The 22,407-nt window shown below is 45.4% G+C and overlaps 1 protein-coding gene across 1 annotated transcript in view; it reads left to right on the forward strand.

The window, feature by feature from the left end:
• Positions 1-2,640: 2,640 nt before the first annotated feature.
• PPP2R2B (protein phosphatase 2 regulatory subunit Bbeta) overlaps positions 2,641-22,407 on the forward strand; it is a 306,812-nt gene continuing 287,045 nt past the window's right edge. Inside the window, exon 1 of the mRNA XM_006128562.4 lies at positions 2,641-3,025. Within this exon, the coding sequence (XP_006128624.1) occupies positions 2,947-3,025 (79 nt within the window). The 5' untranslated portion in view covers positions 2,641-2,946. The remainder of the gene's footprint in view (positions 3,026-22,407) is intronic.

Raw genomic sequence — 22,407 nt, forward strand, 5'->3', positions numbered from 1 at the left:
GTGCTCTGATTCTCCTAAGGAGGGAAACTCCTTAAGGACCGTTACCAGTTGATATAGTTTAGCGGAGGCCCTAGGCTGCTCTAATCCGCACATATGACTGGGCTGAAATAAAAGTATCCCCAAATGTAGGGACTACAAATAACTCATTGTCAATTCACAACTACCTCTATACTTTGCTGTGCTCTGTTTGAGAGGTTGGACTCAAGAGAGAACTTAGTGGTTATTCACATGATACCATGGAACTATGTATAAGAATGAACCTAATTTTCCCGTGTCGTTTCTATTGGCTATGACATTAATCACTTCCTAAAATAAACTGTAATAATAAACAGTAATATAGAAATCTTTTCATTATTTGTAGTCCAGTCCCAGATTTTTTTGTTGTTGCATTTTCAGGGATTTATTTTGACGAACGGCAATGAAAAGGAAAATAAAACTCCATGTTTTTCCATGCACCTGCACAACTGTTTCATGTCTATTGGTTGTCTTTTGTATACAAGGCAACTGTGATTAAATCCGCGGATGACGAGAACTGGAGATCCCTCCACACAGGTGGAAAGTCCCAAACTACAAAAGTAACCTGGAGTGATTAGAGAAAGTGAAAAGGAGGGCTGCAGGTAACAGGGGCAGATTTGGCCCTGATAAATGCACAGCTCTATACCCATGTATACCAAGCAAGCTGCTGCAGTGAAGGTGTGGAACAGGGAATGCACATATATGTGTGCATATTTCTGTCTTAAGAAGTGGAACACAAGGTGAACAAGTGTGAGAAGGACTGATCTAGACACATGTTCTTGAATGCAAGAGGCCTCCAGGATGATCTGGATGCTGAAGTGTTTGATTTACAGCACTGACTGAAGAGAATCAAGGGCACAGTAAAAGGTATTTTCATAGTGTGGTTTAATTTTCATAATACGGTTTTTAATATCCCTTTTAATATTTCTTGGTTACTCCTATGCCCTAAATTGCTGTAAAAATATTAACCAAATACCTGACTACTATGGGAACACCTAATGGTACTCTCATGTGTGGAGAAGGTAATTTGCTCATATAGAAATTGCTGTCATTCTTACTGAGGCATTTGTAACTTTACATTTGCACTGGAAATTGCTGGGTGCTGAAATTACTGTTTCATGTTTGTGTTTTGCAGAACCATACAGCTATAGAAGCTAAAATTAGTTAGTATGCTCCTCACAGGCCACCAGTTACCAGAAAACCTAGTTATAGTCCCCTTTCCATATCATCCTCACATCCTTTTTGGGCTGTCTGTCAGTTGTTTGTACATAATTTGCAAAGCATGTTGAGTTCCTTTGAAATGAAACAAAATGCAGGACAATGTAGCACTTTAAAGACTAACAAGATGATTTATTAGATGATGAGCTTTCGTGGGCCAGACCCACTTCCTCAGATCAAATAGTGGAAGAAAATAGTCACAGCCATATATACCAAAGGATACAATTTAAAAAAAGTGAACACATATGAAAAGGACAAATCACATTTCAGAACAGGAGGGGAATGCGGGGGGGGGGGGGGGGGGGAAGGAAGGAAGGTAAGTGTCTGTGAATTGATGATATTAGAGGTGGGGAGAGTGGGATGTCTGTGAGCTAGTGGTATTAGAGGTGATAATTGGGGAAGCTATGTACATTGGACAAACATCTCAGACACTTCGCCAAAGGATTAATGCCCACAAAACAGATATCAGACAAGATCACAAAGAAAAAACAGTTTCTTGCCATTTTAACCAGAAAGGACTCTCTCTCAATGACTTAACCACCTGCATTCTGCTACAAAGACCTTTTACATCTACACTTGAAAGGGAATCCTCTGAACTGTCATTCATGTTAAAATTCGACACTCTCCGGGAAGGAATGAACAAACACTCAAACTATCTTACCCATTACCAAGATAGCTTCCCCAATTATCACCTCTAATACCATTAGCTCACAGACATCCCACTCTCCCCACCTCTAATATCATCAATTCACAGACACTTACCTTCCTTCCTCCCCCCCCCCCCCCGCATCCCCCTCCTGTTCTGCAATGTGATTTGTCCTTTTCATATGTGTTCACTTTTTTTTAATTGTATCCTTTGGTATATATGGTTGTGACTATTTTCTTCCACTATTTGATCTGAGGAAGTGGGTCTGGCCCAGGAAAGCTCATCATCTAATAAACAATCTTGTTAGTCTTTAAAGTGCTACATTGTCCTGCATTTTGCTTCAGCTACCCCAGACTAACACGGCTACATTTCTATCACTATTTGAAATGAAAGGCTCCCTGTAAATATAGGATGTTTTTATGCTGCAGCTATGGTTAAAAACTAAATGCCTTTTTTGTTTTTCAACACTCCCCCAGTTCTTTAATAAAACAAGGGCAGAAACCATTTCCGTGCATCCTCTCTTATTTTTCTTGAAATCCACATCTTCCCTGGGTTATTTATTTTAACAGCTGCCTTCCCTCAGATGACAAAGTTATAAAGCTTTGGTTACATTAAGACCTTTACCCAGAATGAGATAAGGTCACAGAGTCTCCCTGTTCCCAGACTCTGCTGTTTTCCCTTCTTTCTAAGAAGACAAACAGAGACCTAAAGGAGAGCAGGATATTGCGGGCAGTGTCGTTCAGGGTGTGTGTTTACAGGCAGGACTGACTTAGTCAGCAAATCCTGCTCTGATGAGCTCCAGCCAATGAAGAGCCTATCCCAGCTTGCTTGGGGGCTTCAGAGTTCGAGCAGCATGCATGCAGAAATGTGAGGCGGCTCTCTTCCTGGTGCTTGCTGCTGATAGCAAAATGGGGTCCGGCGACAGCGATTACTTGGGTTTCCCAGCTCTGCAGACCCAGGAGGGGTCCTGTAATGCACCTACCATGCGGTCTGCTTTGAAAGCAGACGGACTTCTCATGGACTGAGGAGACTTGGTTTATTTTAATTTTTAAATTTATTTTTGGAAGATGAAATGCTTTTCTCGTTACCTGCCTTACATCTTCAGACCTCCGAACACCGTCCTCGCCTGCAGCTGCCACACAGAAGGTACAGCTCAGTAGTGGACGACTGGTGGGAGGAGGGGAAATGTGGGGTGTGTGGAAAAAGTGGGAGAGGAGCATGACTGCCCCAAAAGCTCTGATGACATTGCCTTTTGCTGCTAATACACGGCAGTGATTGCTGGCGAAAGCTTACGTGTGCCAGACTTAGAAATTAGTTCAGCCTTGTGGAAAGCAAGGGGACACTGTTATCATTAGCTAGCCATTGTCGAGAGGAAGACTGGTTTGAACGTTTAGCAGATTATTTCTGCAAATATTCATGATTTTTCTACTATGTTTACACTTACTATGCAAACTAGTAATCAGACCTGATTTTAAGAAAAACTGTCACTAGATATTTACCAGAAATTTTTACAGGCTTATACACTTTTCTCATTGACAGTTTAACTCAGCTGTGCATTTCCAGGAAAGCAATTAAGTACATTTTAGCATTTTACTGGTTTGTGTAGTATTCACTCTTTTACTCCTTCACTTGAGCCCTTTTCAGCTCTTAGCAGTAAGGGTGTGCAGCACCTAATATTAAATCTAAGGTTTGAACTTAATACCCTTGATTTTAGTGGGACAGCTACTTCCCCCTTCCATAAGGAGCTTTCTCTCCTGCTAGTTTATAATCATGTATGTATGTCTATCATGTGTGAACTAGCAGGCAATTTTGTGAATCACCTACAATAATTTCTGACAGCCAGGAAAAATAAAAAAATTATACTGATATTAATTCCCTATTTGTAATTGAAATATTTTTTCACACATCTTATACAATGAAAGATTTGTAGGAAAAAATCTAAACATGTTTATCAATGAATGTCTAATTAGACAGAGTATTGCTTTGCAAGTAGTGGAAAGTTGATGTGAGTGAGAAGGTCCAAATCATGCTCTTCCTTGTGCTAGTGTAAGGGCCCAATAATGCAATCATTACCATGACATTGCTCAAGGTAGAAGCATCACACTGAGTATCACGTGTTTACAGAGTGAGGCCTTAACACTAGAAAAAGTCTTCATTTCAGTGGAGCTATTCTTAATATATAGAGTCTCACAAGGATAACAGAGAACACTTTGGCCCCATGGAAGTTTTAAATAAGTGCTTAAATGAAGTATTACGGGGTGTGTTGGCTTACATAGTTTGTTTTAGAAATCAAATTACCTATTTTCATTCTATAATTTCTGATTTTTTTCCATATTGGGAGCCAAAATTATAGGAGATAGAAGTGATTTGACTTCAATAAGAGTATCTAGCGATACTTTGCATAAATAATTTTCAAGTGAAATTATTTAAAGTGGAAGGTTTCAGTGATGATTTATTTGCTTAGGGTTTTTTTTATTAGTTATGTTTACATTGAATGATTTCAGTTTTCCTTTATATTTGCCAATTGAATGGTGAGCTACAACACTTAAACAGTTTGAAAATGTTTTTGCTCACCTGTTGACATGAGATGGATCTAGGAGAAGGGTGGGCAATAAGTTCCGATGATGGGGGCACTCCAAGAATTTAAGTGGTCAAAAGCCATACTTTTTGATGAGTATGTGTGTGATCTGGGATGGAGATTGGGTGAAGAAGAGAACTTGTGGTAGAGGATTGGGATACAGGAGGGAATGTGGGATTTGGGAGGTAGTTTGGATGAAGAAGCAGATTGTGACCTGGAGCAGGGGATAGGGGCGCAGGAGTAGGGAGCAGTGCAGGAGAGGATTCTGACCTGGGGGAGGGATGTAAGAGGGGTGCAGAGTCTGGAAGGGAGTTGTGACCTGGGGCAAGGGTGCAGAGGATTTGCATGCAGGAGGGGTTGTAACCTGGGGAAGGGTGCAGGAGCAGGGCAGAAGGCTGGGGTGCAGGAGAGAGTGTGATGCAGGTGCAGGCTCTGGCTGGGAGGTTCTTACCCTAGGTGGCTCCCAACCAGCAACCCAGCATGCATGCCAGTCTGAAGCAGCCGATTATTGGGATCACGTGCATTTCTGCACCACGCACCCTTTGAGAAGGGGCCTCTGCATGCTATGTGTGCTGCGAGCACAGCCCAAACATGTGGTCATAAGTCTACCTGCTACCATTCAATGTAAAAATAATAGCAATTTGTAATGAATGTGAATTTTGTTTAATAAGGACCTTGATCCTGTGCAAGTGGCCCCATTGAAGCCAGAGTGGTTACTTGCACAAGCATTATTACATGTGTAAAATATTTGTAGGGTTGAGTAATGTATGTACAGTTTTTGCCTATCCTGACGTATATGGGATCACTAACTTTTGTACATTTTGAAAATTGATGACATGAAGGATATTAAAAAAAAATCAGTAGAAGCAAGGGCAAGCTTCTAAAACCAAGCTAAATTTAAGTGTGATGTATTTTCTTGCACACAATTCAAGTTTTCCAAACATGAAATTGAGTATATGTCTTCACTGAAGAATTAACTTGGATGATTGGCGCCTGGATTAACATATCCCTCTGAGGAACCACAGTGCAAAGCCATACTTGTGTGACTGTGTCCTTTACTGCTGATGCACTTGCACATATTTGTCACTAGGACATGGGGTCATGCCCTGAAGTTTTTTGTGCTGCAATAAACTTAGCCATTCTATGATTCTTTCTGGGGAATTTTGGGATAACTTGTTCTTCGGAGTTCCTGAGGTGGTGGTGTGGAAATTTATGAAGGCACTGGAGGACTGTCAAGCACTTCAGTGATTTAACCTGCACCCTTAGGATACGTCTACACAGCAGTGTTATTTTGGTATAATTCACATTATTCCGAAATAACATAGTGCGCATCTACACTACAATCCTTATTTTGAAATAATGTCGAGCTGGAAGACTTTTTACTCTGACTTATGATGACCCTTATTTCATGAGGAGTGTTCTTCCTTTGACTTCCTGCTGTGTAGACAGCACCAAAAGCTGAATTAGCTGAAGTTGTGTAGCTTAATTTGACTTCAGCCCTGCAGTGTAGACGTACCCTTACTGAAGAGTGGGTGTGTTACAAACCTAAGTGAAAATGGCAAGCGAGCTCCAGCCTTTTCCCAGCAGGGCCTGCTAGTACCACTAAACTCATGTGAGAGGATTATGTGCAGATGGAGGTGGGTGTTGGGGAGCACTCAAGTAATCATGTGATTTAAGTCTTCAGTGAAGACACACCTGGATGGTCAGCAAATTATTCATGTATGTGCCATGCTATTGGAAAACATCTGTTTGAGTCTCCTGTTATTATTTCATTTAAGCAAGCCATTGGGGGCAAATGACATCAAAAAGGATCTGAGAATTCAGGAGAACTCCATTTTGTTTTGGAAGGATTCTCCTTGAACACTAAGGTCAAGTAACAGTCAGTCAGCAAGTTTACATCTTATTTAATTACTGTAGGCATAGGATAAATCAGATGTGCACACCACAGGTAAAAGCAAAAAATAAAAAAGTTGATATATTAAGCCAGCCAGGCTTGGGCAAAATATGGCCCATGGGCTGTATCCAGCCCTCCAAGCCACTGGATCTGGCCTGTGGATGCTGCGGGGAGTCCCAGGCAAGCTCCTCACTTGTCTTGCCACACCTGCACGCTGTTCAGAAACATGACTGTGGGGCGGTTTTTCTTTAAAAACTGTGAGTCCAGAGGGGAGGGGGGAAAGCTTTAGGAGCTGCTCTTGCCCCCAGCACAATCCCATTGGCCAGAAATTGGCCAATGGGAGATGCCTGTTTCTATAACAGGCAGTCACAAAGCAAGAGGGGCTCCAAAGCACATGGTTGCAGCCTGTGCTGGAGAGGGGAAGACAGCAAGACTGATTCAGGAATGGCTGCTTGCTGGTAAGTCTCCTGGCCAGAGCCTGCCTCCGGCACCCCAATCCCTCCCAACCCTCTGCCCCCGACTCCACATACCCAAATCCTCTGACCTCCTCCTGTACCCATATCCCCATCCAGATCTGGCACCCCAATCCTATGCCCCAGATCACAGTCCCCTCCTGCCCTAGATCACAACCCAAACCCCTGCACGCCCTCCTGTACCCCAATTCCCTGCCTTAGGTCACAATCCAACCCCTGAACCACATTCTAGTGCCCCAGGTTATAACTCCCTTCCTTACCCCAAGCCCTCTTCTGCATTCAGCCTCCATCCCAGATCCTGCATCTCCTCCATTAATAACATGCGGCCCTCAACCACTTTCCAAATTCTCGGAGTGGCCCTCCATCAGAAATTACTGCCCACCCCTGTATTAAGCAATGTGGTCAAGAACTTCTAGGAATTTATGGAACGATTTCTTAATCAAAAGAACCTTCTTGGTGCCTGTTCATATGTGTTACTCAGTTAATTTAAGCCAGTGTCAAGTTACCAAACCCTTTAGCAGCATGAAAATCCAAACAAAGAAATAAGCAATGTATGCTTGTGGCTTTGATGGAGACAATGCACTTCTCACTTCCTTCTCTGTGGACCTAATTAAAGGAACATCACAGTGACACCTCCCCCCTCCCTGTACTCCATGCTAGAGCATGATTCATCCAGTGAAAGTAGGACTAGAGAGGAAAATACCATCTTGCCAGCCCACAGAATTGAAGGGTCAGAACTAAAAACAACATGCACATTAATACAGACAAAAGGATATAATAATCCATTGCTACTTATTGCATTGGACTTCAGTGTATGGAGGGGGCCATGGAGAATTTTTCTTTACTTCAAACAACAGCAGGAATATTTCCCCCTATTATTTAACCTGTTTAAAGCATCTCTAAACAACACTGAAGCTCTTCCTATGGAAAAAGTGCCCTCCAAAGATTTCTTCCACTTCTAGACTTGGCATTCCCCCAAAGAAACATTTAGTCTCTGAATTTTTGAAGGCCAACATGTTCCTGCATTGTTCTACTACTGTAAGATGTTTAAATGAAAGAGCTAGGCTTGGCTGTCTAAGGCAGGCCATGTGAGCTTTCTGGGAATGACTAATTTCACCACAGCTTGACCATACTGGTGCTTTCTCTTTTATTATTCAATCAAAATAAAAATAATAAGCACATGTACCGTGCTGTTTCTTAAACTGCTTACAAAGATGTGCCCATTAACTACATTTTTACATAAGAGGAAACTGAGTAACAGGCTTGAATGTGCTGCAGAATTTTCAGGCAGCACTGCCACCCAGAGGGCCTCCCCAGGAGGTTGTTGTGATTTACATAAATCCCAGGGCAGTCTAAATTAGGCATGTAAAATCCTGTTTAATTGATTAACCGGTTAACCAATTGCAGGGGAAGAGGTCAGTGAAGCCAGGCTGCAGTGGCCCCCCACTACAGGCAGGGGCTCCTTCAGCCTGGCCAGAGCAGCCCCTGCCTGCAACCAGTGTTCCCTCTAAGATTTTCCAACCATGAGCAGAGTGAATTTTGGCTTGTGCGCCAATATTGAGGTCACGTGCACTGGTTTGGATGTGGGCCACCGTGGAACACAATTTATTACCACACACATTCCGGCCGCTGGAGCAGACCCCACCATGCTGTAGGTCCTATATCCAGCCGCTGGAGCAGACCGCACCTCCTCCCGCCATGCGGCATGTCCTGATCCCGGCCGCTGGAGCAGACACCCTCCCCCTGAACGTGGCAGGTCCCGTTCTCGGCCTCAGCCACTAGAACTGGCCCCAGCCCCTCCTGCCACGTGACAGCCCCAGAGGTTCCCTCACCACGCTGTCTCAGCTGGCCCCACCCACCGGAGCAGCTGCCTGCCATGTGGCTCTCTGGAATTAGTGGGTGGGGGAAGAATTTTTAGTGTGTGGCTGTGCAGGCGTGCACCTTAGCTGGAACATTGCTTGCAACGCGGATGCCCAGGCCAGCTGTAGACAGAGAGGCTGTTTCAGACTGCCAGAGCAGCCCCTGTCCACAGCCAGTCCCAAGGGCGGCTGAAACAGCTCCCTGCCCAAGGCGAGTGGGGAGCTGTTCCAGCCCCCATGGGTTAACTGGTTAAAATTTCATATACCTAATCTAAATTAAGATAAGGCCTCTCCAGTCCCCAGAGCAGCTGAGCTGAGCATGAGGGGCACAGAAGTTGCTTAAAACCCCTCAACCCTTCCTCCCTAAGCCACAAGTTCTGTGCTGCATCATTTAACAAATATTACTTCTTAAAAGTGATATTGACAAATAGGTCAGTCAAATTGTGGGTGTTTAGATACCCACCCTGCTCACAGCTTGACTCGTAATCAAGAGTATCCTGGTCCATTTGGTATCAGAGGGGTAGCCATGTTAGTCTGGATCTGCAAAAGTGACAAGGAGTCCTTTAGCACCTTAGGGTATGTCTACACTACAGCACTAATTCAAACTAACTTAATTCGAATTAGTTAATTCGAACTAAGCTCATTCGAACTAGTGCATCTAGACCTAAAAACTAGTTCGAATTAGCATTTTGCTAATTCGAACTAGCATGTCCACATTGAGTGGAACAGAGGTTAAGGCTTCCCGGAAGCAGTGCCGGCAGGGCATCAGATTAGGACTTAGAACGTGGAGCTGCTGTCTCAGGCTAGCCGAGGGCTGTGCTTAAAGGGACCTGACCCCCACCCCAGACAGACAGTTCTCAGGGGTTCCCCGCTCGCTTGGCTAACTCGATGGAGGACAGCAAAGCAGTCCTGGCTTGGAGTGCCCTGAGTGTCCACACTTGGCACATCACAGCACTCGGCCATCAGCCCGGCTGCACTTGCCGCAGGCTGCCATCCGGGGAGGGCGATCAATCGGGGGGCTGCAGGAGAGCTTCCACCCCGAGGAGCCCGCAGAGCCACCCCAGTCCTCCCCATCAGGGCCTTGTGCTCCATTCCTCCCTCATCTCCTTCCACTTACCCCCTCCCTAGCCCCCCTTCCTGATGTACAAAATAAAGGACACGTGTGTTCAAAAATAGAAACTCTCTTTATTGAACAAAACTCGGGGAGACTGGGAAAAGGAGGTGGGAGAGGGGAAGAGAGAGGGTGGGAGAGGGGAGGACAACTAAAATGATCAGGGGTTTGGAACAGGTCCCATATGAAGAGAGGCTAAAGAGACTGGGACTTTTCATCTTAGAAAAGAGGAGACTGAGGGGGGATATGATAGAGATCTATAAAAGCATGAGTGGTGTGGAGAGGGTGCATAAAGAAAAGTTCTTCATTAGTTCCCATAATAGAAGGACTAGAGGACACTAAATGAAATGAATGGGTAGCAGGCTTCAACTAATAAAAGAAAGTTCTTCTTCACAAAGTAAATAGTCAACCTGTGGAACTCCTTGCTGCAGGAGGCTGTGAAGGCTAGAATTAGAACAGAGTTTAAAGAGAATTTAGATCAATTCATGGAGGCTGGGTCCATGGAGTGGTATTAGCCAGGGGGTAGAAATGATGTCCCTGGCCTCTGTTTGTGGAAGGCTGAAGATGGATGGCACGAGACAAATGGATTGGTCATTGTTTCGGTCCATCCCCTCCAGGGTATCTAGTGTGGGCCGCTGTCGGCAGACAGGCTACTGGGCTAGATGGACCTTTGGTCTGACCTAGTATGGACTTTCTTATGTTTTTATGTTCTAAGCTGAGGGCTTGGGGTCGGGGGTCTCACTGGACCACCTTGATTTTCATGCAAACCTGCTCCTGGGTGGCCAGGCTGGCAGCTATCCTGTCCTAGACGGCCACTTTCCTGTGCCTAGTGCGGAGGTCATGGATGAGGTCCTCGATGTCTGCACTAGACTAGGTGGGCGCCCGCCTCTTGTGGACCTGGGCAGGCTCCCGGGAGCCGCCAGCCTGGTCCCAGGAAGAGGCAGAGGGCTGGGTGGCTGGCTTGAGCCATGCCAGATGCAGGGTCTGCTGGCTAGGTGCTGGCAGGCTTGCACCTGGCACGGGCACCGTAGCCAGTCCGGGGCCGGGAGGGGGGCAGACGAGTTTCCCTGGTGGTGCCCAGAGTGGCCACCAGGGAAAGCTGGGGAGGGCTAGCCTCCCACTAGTTCAAATTAAGTGGCTACATAGCCCTTAATTCGAACTACTTAATTCGAACTAGGCGTTAGTCCTCATGGAATGAGGTTTACCTAGTTCGAATTAAGCGCTCCTCTAGTTCGAATTAAGTTCGAACTAGCGGTTTGCTAATGTAGCGCCTATCAAAGTTAATTCGAACTAACATCTGTTAGTTCGAATAACTTTGTAGTGTAGACATACCCTTATAGACTAACAGATGTATGGGAGCATAAGCTTTTCACGGGCAAAGACCCACTTCATCAGATCCACGAAGACTGAAGATCAAAGACTGACAAAGTGGGTCTTTGCCCATGAAAGCTTATGCTCCAATACATCTGTTAGTCTATAAGGTGCTACAGGACTCTTTGTCACTGGTCCGTTTGGGTGCACAAAAATCATCCTGATACAAAAAGATAATGAACTCCAAACTAGTCACTTTCTATGTTGTTCTGGAAATGGTATCAGCTCTATAGCAATCTGTCCTTAAATGTCTCTCTGCTGTTCAGTAGTACGGAGCAGAAATAGGAGTAAGGGGGATTTATGTTCCATTCCTGACTCTTCCAGTGGCTAACTGTGTGACCCCGGCTAAGTCACATTAACAGCTCTGTATCTCAGTTTTCCTATCCATAAAATAGGAATAACGATCTATCATCTTCCTTTGTAAAGCCATGGGAGATATGCAAATGAGACAAACTATTTAGTATTAGTAGGTAGGTCATAACTGGGATATAAATTGTAACATAAAATAATGCTATAGACCAAGTTGGACAATGACCTTTCAAGTGATCTGGGGAGAGCTGGCATAGATACTGAAACACACAAGGTTTGTTCTCAGGTATTCAGCTGTCAAATACTGCACAGAGGTCTTTATCAATGATCTGTCAGAGTGCTCAGTAGAAACTCCAACTGTGTAGAAACACTTTGTAGTAAACATTTGGACACTCATCTAACCATATTTGGTTCTCCAGCTTTTCCATGCTATGGACCTCTTCGTGAGAGAGCAAGCCCCACCTCTGACCAGTTCGTTCCTTATCTGGTCTCCGATTTGGTCATTGTCTGGTGTTCTGAACTCTGCGTTCTGCAGAGCACAGGGAAGGGATCTGTGGACCACTTGTCCACAAACAACAGTTCTATAATTCCTTTGTACTTTAGTTGGCATGACTGAGAGCAAATGGGGAAAGTGTGAGGAATCCTCCAATTCACCTGGGACCAATGGATGGAAATGGGTTTGAAAGTTTCTCTTTAAGATGTTTCTTTTATACAGTTATTTATGTGGTACAGAAATGCCCCTTTTACAAGACACTCTTTGAATTAGTACTTCTCAGTATCAGGCTAACAATGAGTATAGTCATAGTGAGTCGTTTATAGACTAGTACTGTGTGTAGAGTTATGGTCCGTAGATTCAGTGTCAGGACTCTTCGTTTCCTGTTCCTTATCTGCCAGCAAAATGTGGTGCATAGTTACCCATCCACAAAAATCACTTATAATTCTGAGTCCTACCTAGCATGATATGAGAACGGTAATTAGAAATGTGTGCATAAAATAATAATAAAGGTTAAATTGAGTGAGGTTTGTAAAACTCTTTGAAAATCTCCAAAAGTCTTACAGAATTGAAAGATAGTTATTTCTGTGAACAAACGTCCAATTCTAAAGCAATTTTATATCAAACACATTTGCTTTTGCTTTTGTCTCAAGAATATATATTTGTACATATGCTAAAATTTGTTTCTTGTATTCTAACGAGGAAGTGGGCTCACCTCTGAAACATGATATAAAGAGTAAATACTAAAAAAACCCACATTTAAAATGCATATGTGGCCCTGTCTTTAAATGTAAGATGAGATGTTTATTGCTGCCCAGGAATATCAGTTCACATTCATCTTCACATGCTGTCCAAAACTTTGCACTTTTCAGTTTTTAAGAAGCTAGTTAACTAGTTAATCCTTAAGATCCTAGGTCAGCAAAGCACTTAAATATGTGCTTAAGTGATACTTAAGTCCAACTGTCTTCAGCAAGGCACATAAAAAGTCCCATTTTCTTCTCCATTCTTTTTTTGTTGTGGAAGGGTTAGATGATACTGAAGGGAGGGTGCATTACAATAACTATTTTAAAATAGCATCATATTTGTCTAGAGGTGTGGACAAACAGCTGCTCCTTTTTAATGTTTATAGAAACTGAATTAAATTCAGTTGTAGAATAAACAAACCATTTTTAGTGTTCTAAAATGACCGAGCATGATTTTAACATTAGTAATAAAGTAATTGGCACTTCTACAGCACCTTTTACACAAGGGTATCAAAGGCATTACAGACTTAATAAATTAAGTTCAGTCACAAACCTTTGAATTAGAAAAGTGTTATATCCTTTTCTCCAGAGATGGGAACAAACACAGGGTTTGTTTAGATGGACAGTGAGTACAGTAAACTTCCGATAATCCGTCACCTTTAGGACCCAGGGGTGCCAGATTATCAGATATGCCGGACTATCAGAAGGGGGGGCTATGAGGGGTCTGGAGTGGGGTGGGGGGATTCTACCCCAGACCCCCTCATAGCCCTCCCTTCTGATAGTCCGGCTCTGCCCCAGGAGTCCCCGATTCAGCCACTGCTGGTCAGTTTCAGCAGCGGCTGAATCGGGGGCGCCTGCAGCAGAGCATCTGGGGTGCTGCTGGGTTGGTCCGGTAGCGCCAAACCTCGGCACTGCGGGGACCAACCCAGCAGCAGCCCAGCTGCTCTGTCCCAGGTGTACCCAAGTCAGCTGCTGCTGAAACTGACCAGCGGCTGATTCCAGGAAGTTGGGGCAGAGCAGCTCTGTCTCGGGCTTCCGGGATTCAGCTGCTGGTCAATTTCAGCAGCGGCTGAATCCGGGACAGCTGGGGTGCTGCTGGGTTGGTCTCGCACCCCCGAGGGGCAGCGCTACTGGACCTACCCGGCAGCACTCCAGCTGTTCTGCCCCCTGCTTCCCGGATTCAGCACTGGTCAGTTTTAGCAGCGGCTGAATCGGGGAAGCTGGGGGCAGAGCAGCTCCAATGGTCCGGCTGCCCGGAGCACTTCCGGGTTCCTGATGGTGCCGGACCGTCAGGAGTGCCGGACCGTCAGATGCCGGACCATCGGAGTTTTACTGTAATTGGAAGATGTTATTCCAAAATAACTATATGAGTGTCTACACAGATAGCCTGTTATTTTTAAATAATTTTGAAAAAATGGGTGGCTTATTTCAGTGTTTGTAAACCTCATTCCACTAGAAATAACGCCTCTTCCAAAATAGCTATTTCAAAATAGTGCCTGTGTAGACAGGGTGGTTGGAGTTATATTGAAATAATTGGTCTCCAGCACTTCCCATGGTTCCCTGCTGGCCACTCTGTCTATACTCATCAGAACTCTATAGTTCCCTCTTCCCCTGGACCCCTTAAAGCTGCAGCCTCAGGGGAAAGGGCTTGTGTCTGACAGCAAGCCCTGATAGCCCTGAGCCATCCAGCAGCTGCCTCTGCCTTGAGTTAGCTCAAAATGAGCTACTCTGCTGCTCCAACCCAGCCCTCCGCTGCTCCCACGGAGCAGTCTCTCAGCTCCCGGGAGCTTGTCCAGGGACGAAAGAGACATGCGCCTTACTGGTCTGATGCGGACATCCTGGACCTCATTGAGTTTTGTGGTGACGAGACCAACATCCAGGATCTCTGTAGCAGATGCCGGAACGCTGACATCTGTGGCTCCATGGCCAACAGCCTGGCTATTGTGGGGCACCAGGAGCAGGTGCGGATGAAAGTAAAGGATCCCAAGTGTATGCCAAGTGTATGCCAAGGCCTGGGAGCATAGCTCCCACTCCAGGGCAGAACCCCAGATCTGCCCGTACTATGAGGACCTGCACCACACAATAAGGGGCAGGGTAGTCCTTGCCTTCCACTTCCCCGGTAGTGGACTCAGGGCTCGAGATGCCTGTTATCGTCCTCACGGAGGGCAGATACACAGAGGAGAAGGAGAAAGAGGAGGAGCCAGACGAGGATAGCTCAATAACCCTCCTGATCCTGGAGCTGGAACCCCACATTCTGGATGTGTCCCAGGCATCATCTGAGTTTGGGGAAGCCACATCTGGTGAGTGCCATCACGTTACCTACACACATACAGGGTGGAGGTGGCATGCGGTGAGGGGCAGCTGCGCACTCCTCGCTTGGTCTTTGTGGCCTGGGGATCGTGCAGTAGCCTGTGCATGTGGGAGCACGTGGAATACCAGTCTGGGGCACACAGCCCCAGGAGGCTACAACAGACGACTGTTGTGCTATTGGTCGCAGGATGTCTGGAATGGCCGGCCATACTCTTGACACTGGGGTGGGGCACCCTTCCACCACAAGCCACCACTACAAGGAGTCTGGGGACATGGACACATACACACACAGCACTAACTGTTCATCTTGATGAGATCACAGAGGCAAAGTGACTTCTTCAAGGTTACATTGCAGGTATGGGCAAATTAAGGGTTGGAGTTCAGTCTGAGTTTTCATTGAATTTCTTTTATCTAAACAGGTTTATCATGTGGGCTCTTTGGGCTGTCGGTATGCCAAGTTTGGGTGGATATGAATATTCAGCCACATAAGTATGTCTCCTTTCACTTCATTCACAGGCATGTTCAGTTTTTTGTTGAGAAGTATTTATTCCACTTAGCCTGAGATATACTTGAACTGAGATGCTAAAAGTGAAAGACCATAGGGTATGTCTACACTACAGAAATTTTTTCAGAAAAACAGCCTTTTTTCCAAAAAAACTTCAGTTACGTCCACACTGCAATCACGTTCTTCCAAAAGAATATCAAAAGAACAGAGGATTTTTCTGATGTTGGTAACCCTCATTCTACGAGGAAGAAGCCTTTTTCTGAAAGAGCTCTTTTGAAAAAGATGTGTGTGGACAGGTATCGTGTGGTTCGATTTTTAGATCCAAGAGAAATCAGAACACTCCAGAGAGACTTAACCACTTATTTATGTATTACAAGCGTTAAGCAGTGAACATAGTTGTTTAAGTTTTACAAGCCTTACAAACAATTATTATACAATTTAAAATATTTAAGATTTAAATTCTAAAGCAATCAATATAATGCAAAGCAATGCAAAAGCAAGTAATAGAAGATTATTATAATACAATAATTAAGCCTAGTTCACTTACACTTCACCCATATGCTACCTACAATGCCAGACAGGAGGTCATGGTTCCTTTGTTTCACACACGTTGGAATGCCAGGCACTGGGCTCGCTCGTATGAAGGGGTCCATTTCTTATTGTCACATCAAAAGCAGAACCTGTGGGTCAATCCTGCTTATTCCTTCCCACTGATTATCTTTTCTACCCCTATATTTATAGCAAAGTGAGACTTGGTCGTTCTAGTAATATCTACCAATCAACTATATTTTGCGCAAGATACCTATTATGCCAATATCTAGGATACATTTTGCTGTGCCAAAATATTGTAAAAGTGCTTAATTAATAGTTTTTTTGGCTGTCTCTGGAATTTTTCTCTTATCAAAAATGGAATGTACTAGTACCAGGTTGTTTCTGGTCTTCTTGGCCTGGTCTTACTGTCCTGTACAAGCAGGGCTGGCCTTAGGCCGATTCCCCCAAATGGGGCCCCGCACCTAAAGGGGCCCCGCACCCTGAACCTGGAAGTGTGCCAGGTGCCATGGGCAGCAAGTTAATATTCAGAGCCAGGAGCCCTGCTCCAGCAATATGTGGAGCTGAGTTTCTCCCCTGGCTCTGCCTGGAGCAGGCCCCAGCCCCCACCTGCTGGCCCCCCGTGCATTTTCCCACCTCGCCCCGAGAGCCTCCCCCTCAGCCCTGCCATGCGCGGCTCTCAGTGCAGCTCCCCCTCACTGGCTGCTGCCATGCGTGGTGTTGCAGGTGAGCGGGGACATCACATTACAGCCCGGGACTTTAAAATTGTTCGGCGGCGCATGACCTAGCTCCGGGATTGGAGCCCGGGGCCGGAGTCTGCAAAGTGGAAGGCAGAAGGTAGGGGAGGGGGAAGGGGCTTGTGCGGAGGGGGGGAGGGGAAGGGGAAGGAGCTTGTGGGGGGGAGGGGAGAGGGGAAGGGCCTTGTTCGGAGGGGGAGGGGTGGGAGAGGAAGGGGCTTATGCGGAGGGGGAGGGGGCGAGAGAGGAAGGGGCTTGTGAGGAGGGGGAGGCGAGACAAATACCAGGGGGCCAAGTGCAGACAATGAGGAAAAGGGCAGGAGGGGAGGTGTCAGTGGGAGGGGGGACAGGGTGATGCTGGGAAAGGAGAGGGTAAGGGCATTGAGGGTTAGAAGGGGACGGGAAGTGCTGGGAGAAGGCTTGAAAGAAGGGGTGGGCACTAGGAAGGTAGGGATGGAGCAAGGCATGTGTGAGGGCACAGGGGCAGAGAGTGGTGACGGGGTGGGTATCAGGGAAAAAGAGGGCAAAGGGGCAGGGGCAGTAAGGCACCAGGAGGGTGCAGGGCTAAGGGAAGGTGCAGGTATCAGGGGGCTCTGGAGTGAAGCAGAAGGGCAGACACCTGCAGGGGAGGGACCAGCACCAGAGGACAGAGGCAGGGTAGGTGTGTTGAGGGAGGTGTTAGAAGACGGGATGAAGAGGGGTAGCTCACATGATCAGAGTGGGGCTACTGGAGGAGTGGGCACGGGGGGGAGAGAAGGGCTGGTGGAGGGAGGCAGGTCACAGGAGAGCTGAGGGCAGTGAGAAGGGCAGGAGTCAGGACAGCAGAGGAGGGTGAGGAGTTGGGGGGCAGCAGGCACCAGGGGAGCTGATGGAGCAAGTGGAGGAGACATGGCAGCAGAGAAAAGATAAAGGTTTATAAAATATTTATTAATAACTTGGTTGCCACAGTGGCACATCCAAACAAGCCACATGAACTCAGTACAGATGCACAACACAAAATCCATTCTGCTCATGGAAGGAAACTCTTAGGCTATGTCTGCAATGGCGGCTTCTTGCGCAAGTACATCTCGCGCAAGGGTTCTTGTGCAAGCAGTCTTGTGCAAATACATGTCCACACTGCCATGTGCGAGCTGTGATTTTGCACAAGAGCATCCATGGCAGTATGGACGTTCTCTTGCGCAAGAAAGCTCCGATGGCCATTTTAGTCATAGGGGTTTCTTGCACAAGAAATCCCTCCCAAGCATCCACACTGCCCTCTTGCGCAAGAGAGCTTATACCTGTTAGAAAAGAGCGTAGCTCTTGCGCAAGACGCCTTCTTTTACCACGCCGTACTGTAAATTTCCGTGCGCAAGAGCGGGCAGGCAGTGTGGCTGCTCTGTGGGTTCTTGCGCAAGAACGGCTGTACTTGTGCAAGAAGGCGCGAGTGTCGACATAGCCTTAGGGGGAACACTTCCCCCAGCCTCTCTGCCCCCGAGTTAATGCCACACACATTGGATTAATGCAATTGCAGGATAGTTGCATGAGGGAGGTTTGGGGGGGGCAAACTAATCGCTGTTGGTAGGAGGATGGTGGGAAAAGTCCTTTGAGAGGGGTGACATGACACCTTTTACTTCTGGTCATGTGTCCATCTTGCCCCGAGTGTGTTGCCTCCAGAGGGGGTGTGGCTAATGGGGGTCGGTGTGTGGTAACAGCAGTCAGGGTGTGTGGCTAATGGGGCACCACCAAAACTTATATAAATCTGCCGCCCCTGCTGGCCCTGGAGGAGGAGTGTGTCGGCTGCAGGAGGTGTGAGTTTAGTGCAGGGTGTGTGTGTGTTGGGGGATTTTTTGTGCGCCTTTTTTTTGCTCAACCAAAATTGCTGTAGGGCCCTGTCAAAATTGTTCGAATTGGGCCCCACACTTCCTAAGGCCGGCCCTCTGTACAAGTCATGCATAGTTGGGGAAGCGCTCCTGACTTTCCACCCAACCCTTTTTGGCCTGGTCTGTGCGCCCAGACTTGAATCAGGCCTAGGGTGGCTTTGTTAGAGATCTAGACTTTGGACAAGGCTGGGACGAGGCCTAGCAATGCAGGCCTTGTTGTTCTGGTCATGGGAGGGCCATCCAGGCTCCCCTACAACGGGGAAGAGGGAGTTCTTTCGAAAGAAGAGGAAAAAGCACAGGTGCCCTGGTGGCCACTCTGTCCATAGTAATCACAGCTGAAATGTGAGATAGCGTCCATTCAGTGTAGATGCTATCTTTCGAAAAAGCAGATTGCTTTTTTCGATGCACTTTTGCCGTGTGGATGTTCTCTTTTGAAAGAAGTTTTTCTGGAAGATCGCTTCTGGAAAAGCTTCTTCTGAAAGAAGCCTGCAATCTAGACATAGCCATATATAGTACAGGTTGGATCTCCGAAAAACTGACTCTCTGATCAGGCAACATCCGTGGTCTGGCAGGACCATGGATGTTCCAGGATTAAGGAGTCCTGGCTGGGAGCCTAGAGGTAGGAGGGCTGGCAGCCCAGCAAAGCTGGGGCCGGAACAATGCAGCAGGTCCAGTAGCAGGGCTGGGGCTGGGACTGCACAGCAGCCCTGGTAGCGGAGCTGGGGCAGTGCTGGCAGGAGAGAACGGGATGTGGCAGCTTGGCACCGGGGGCTGGCTGCTACCAGCAGCAGAGCTAGCAGAAGGGAGGGGTGGGAGGCTGGTGGCATGGACCTCTCCTGTTCCAGCAAATTCTCTCATTTGGGACTGGTCAGATCCTGAGGGTGCCAGACCAGGGAGGTTCAACCAGTATCTGAATTTGCTGTCCAGTCTTAGATATAATATTCTATTCTCTGCTGTACTGGAGCATTATGTAATAATATTATTTACATATGATGTAACAAAACCAATACATTCTAGTAGCCTCTTTGATAACAGAGCACACTTTGAACTGATTATTTTTAAAGTTTAAATTAAAGACTCATTTTGACATTCAAACAAAGTTTTAAAAGATGTTTTTTCATTAAGCTATCATGTTTTTCTGTATTTTCTTATCACTGCTGATTATAATTAGAAATGGTAGAATTTGTAGTTGCAAAAAAGTTTTCTGATTAATGTACTCCTTTTTACTCTTTTTTGTCAACTGGTTTTGAACAGGCTTGATATCTATAGATGTTTGTTATTCGCTCAGTATTTTGGACAGATGATTTGTTCTGCTATGGAACTTTTGCTCACTCCCAATGTTTGTTACTCATTATTGGTACATATTTTTAGTCACCAAAGTCACATAGGTTGTCCTCACTAGGGCTACGGCTACACTGTAGCCTTCTTCTGGAAAAGCTTATGCAAATGAAGCACAGAGTGGAATATCACCGTGCTTCATTTGCATAATTAATTAGCAGCCGCTTTTACGCAAAAAGGAGCTGTATAGACAGCTCCTTTTTGCACAAACCCCCTCTTGCGCAAGAGCTGTTCTTCCTGAAAAAATAAGGCCTCTTGTGCAAAAGTGGCTGCTAATTAATTATGCAAATGAAGCGTGGTGATATTCCACATCACGCTTCATTTGCATAAGCTTTTCCGGAAGAAGGCTACAGTGTAGCCGTAGCCTAGGTGACTAAAACTTTTTAAACAGGCAAATAACAATTAATCAATGTCAAATATCACTGTTTATTATTTATATTGTGGTAGTAGTATTGTTGTAGGGGCCACAGAATATTATAGTAGGTGCTGTGCAAAAAACAGAACATGACTGTTCTTGCCAACAAATAACACTTTTGTTTATGCACAAATTCTCTTGTTTACATGAGAATACGTATATTTGTATGAAAAACAGCCCATCGGCAAACATTTGTGTGAACAAAATCCCATTCTTATGAATGTTTACAAATAAAATGGAACATGAAAATGGTTGAATCAAAGGTCTGTTCAATAATGAATCAAACATCTGTAAGTATGCTCTAATTACCATAATAAATATAATAATAAATCTTTGCACTTGTATAACACTTTATAGTTTTAGGGGACTTTGCAAATTTCTGTTATTCAGTCCTTAACACACAACTAGGATGAAATATTATCCTTAGTTTACAGTTGGGAAACCTGAAGCAGAGAGGCTAAGAAAGTTTACAACTTAAAAAAATTCACAGTCATAAATATGTTGGATAGAGGGCTGATGTTTTTTTTACTGATATAGTTATGCTGTTAGAAGTCATAGTGAAAATGAAATTATACCCCATGTCTAATAGAGAAGCAGCCGCGGGAGTGGGGCCCACAGGGCAGGCAGGCAGCTCTGCGGGATCCAGCTCCTTTCTGTCCCTCATGCTGCTGCCTCTGTGGCAACCAACATGCGTGGGGAGCTAAGTTTTAAGCTGGCTCTCCACGGACACCAGCTCCCTCCTCCACCGCCTTTGCTGCCTCTGATATAGAGGCAGCAAGGTGGGGGGGTGCATGTAATTGTTTGGGTTAAGCTAGGCTTATCGATTATTCATTTAAATGACTCTACATTAACATCTCTAATAACGAGATAAGATGGAGAGAAGTAACTAGTGGTGTCCCACAAGGGTCTCTCCTGGGACCAATCCTATTCAATTTATTTATAAATGATCTGGAGAGAAGTAAAGGGGAAAATGGTGAGGTGACAAAATTTGCAGATGATATCAAACTGCTCAAGATTGCTAAGACCAAAACAGACTGTGAAGAGCTTCAAAAATATCTCACTGAACTAAGTGGTTAGGCAACAAAATGGCAAATGAAATTTAATGTTGATAAATGTAAAGTAATGCACATTGGAAAAAATAATCCCAGTTATATGTATAAAACGATGGGAACAAATTTAGCTACAACTACTCGAGAGAGATCTTGCAGTCATTGTGGATAGTTCTCTGAAAATACCACTTAGGCTACGTCTACACTGGCCCCTTTTTCGGAAGGGGCATGCTAATTTTGAAAGTGGGAATAGGGAAATCCGCGGGGGATTTAAATATCCCCTGCAGATTTAAATAAACATGTCCGCCGCTTTTTTTCCGGCTTGGGGAAAAGCCGGAAAAAAAGCGTCTAGACTGGCCCGATCCTCCGGAATAAAGCCCTATTCCGGAGGATCTCTTATTCCTACTTTGAAGGAATAAGTCTAGACGCTTTTTTTCCGACTTTTCCCCAAGCCGGAAAAACGGCGGACATGTTTATTTAAATCCGCGGGGGATATTTAAATCCCCCACGGATTTCCCTATTCCCACTTTCAAAATTAGCATGCCCCTTCCGAAAAAGGGGCCAGTGTAGACGTAGCCTCAGTGTGCAGCAGCAGTCAAAAAAGCAATCAGATTGTATTGCCTCTATATAAAACCATAGTACATCCACATCTTGAATACTGAGTACAGGTATGGTCGCCTCATCACAAGATATATTGGCACTGGAGAAGGTCAGAAAAGGACAACAAAAATGATTAGGGGTATGGAATGGCTGCCATATGAGGAGAGATTAATAGGACTGAGACTTTTCACCTTAGAAAAGAGGAGACTAAGGGGGAATATTATAGAGATCTATAAAATCAGGACTGGTGTGGAAAAAGCGAATAAGGAAAAGTTATTTACTTGTTCCTATAACATAAAAACAAGGGGTCACCAAATGAAATTAATAAGTAGCAG

The sequence above is a fragment of the Pelodiscus sinensis genome, chromosome 17 (genome assembly GCF_049634645.1).
Source record: "Pelodiscus sinensis isolate JC-2024 chromosome 17, ASM4963464v1, whole genome shotgun sequence".
In the NCBI taxonomy this organism is placed as follows: Eukaryota; Metazoa; Chordata; order Testudines; family Trionychidae; genus Pelodiscus; species Pelodiscus sinensis.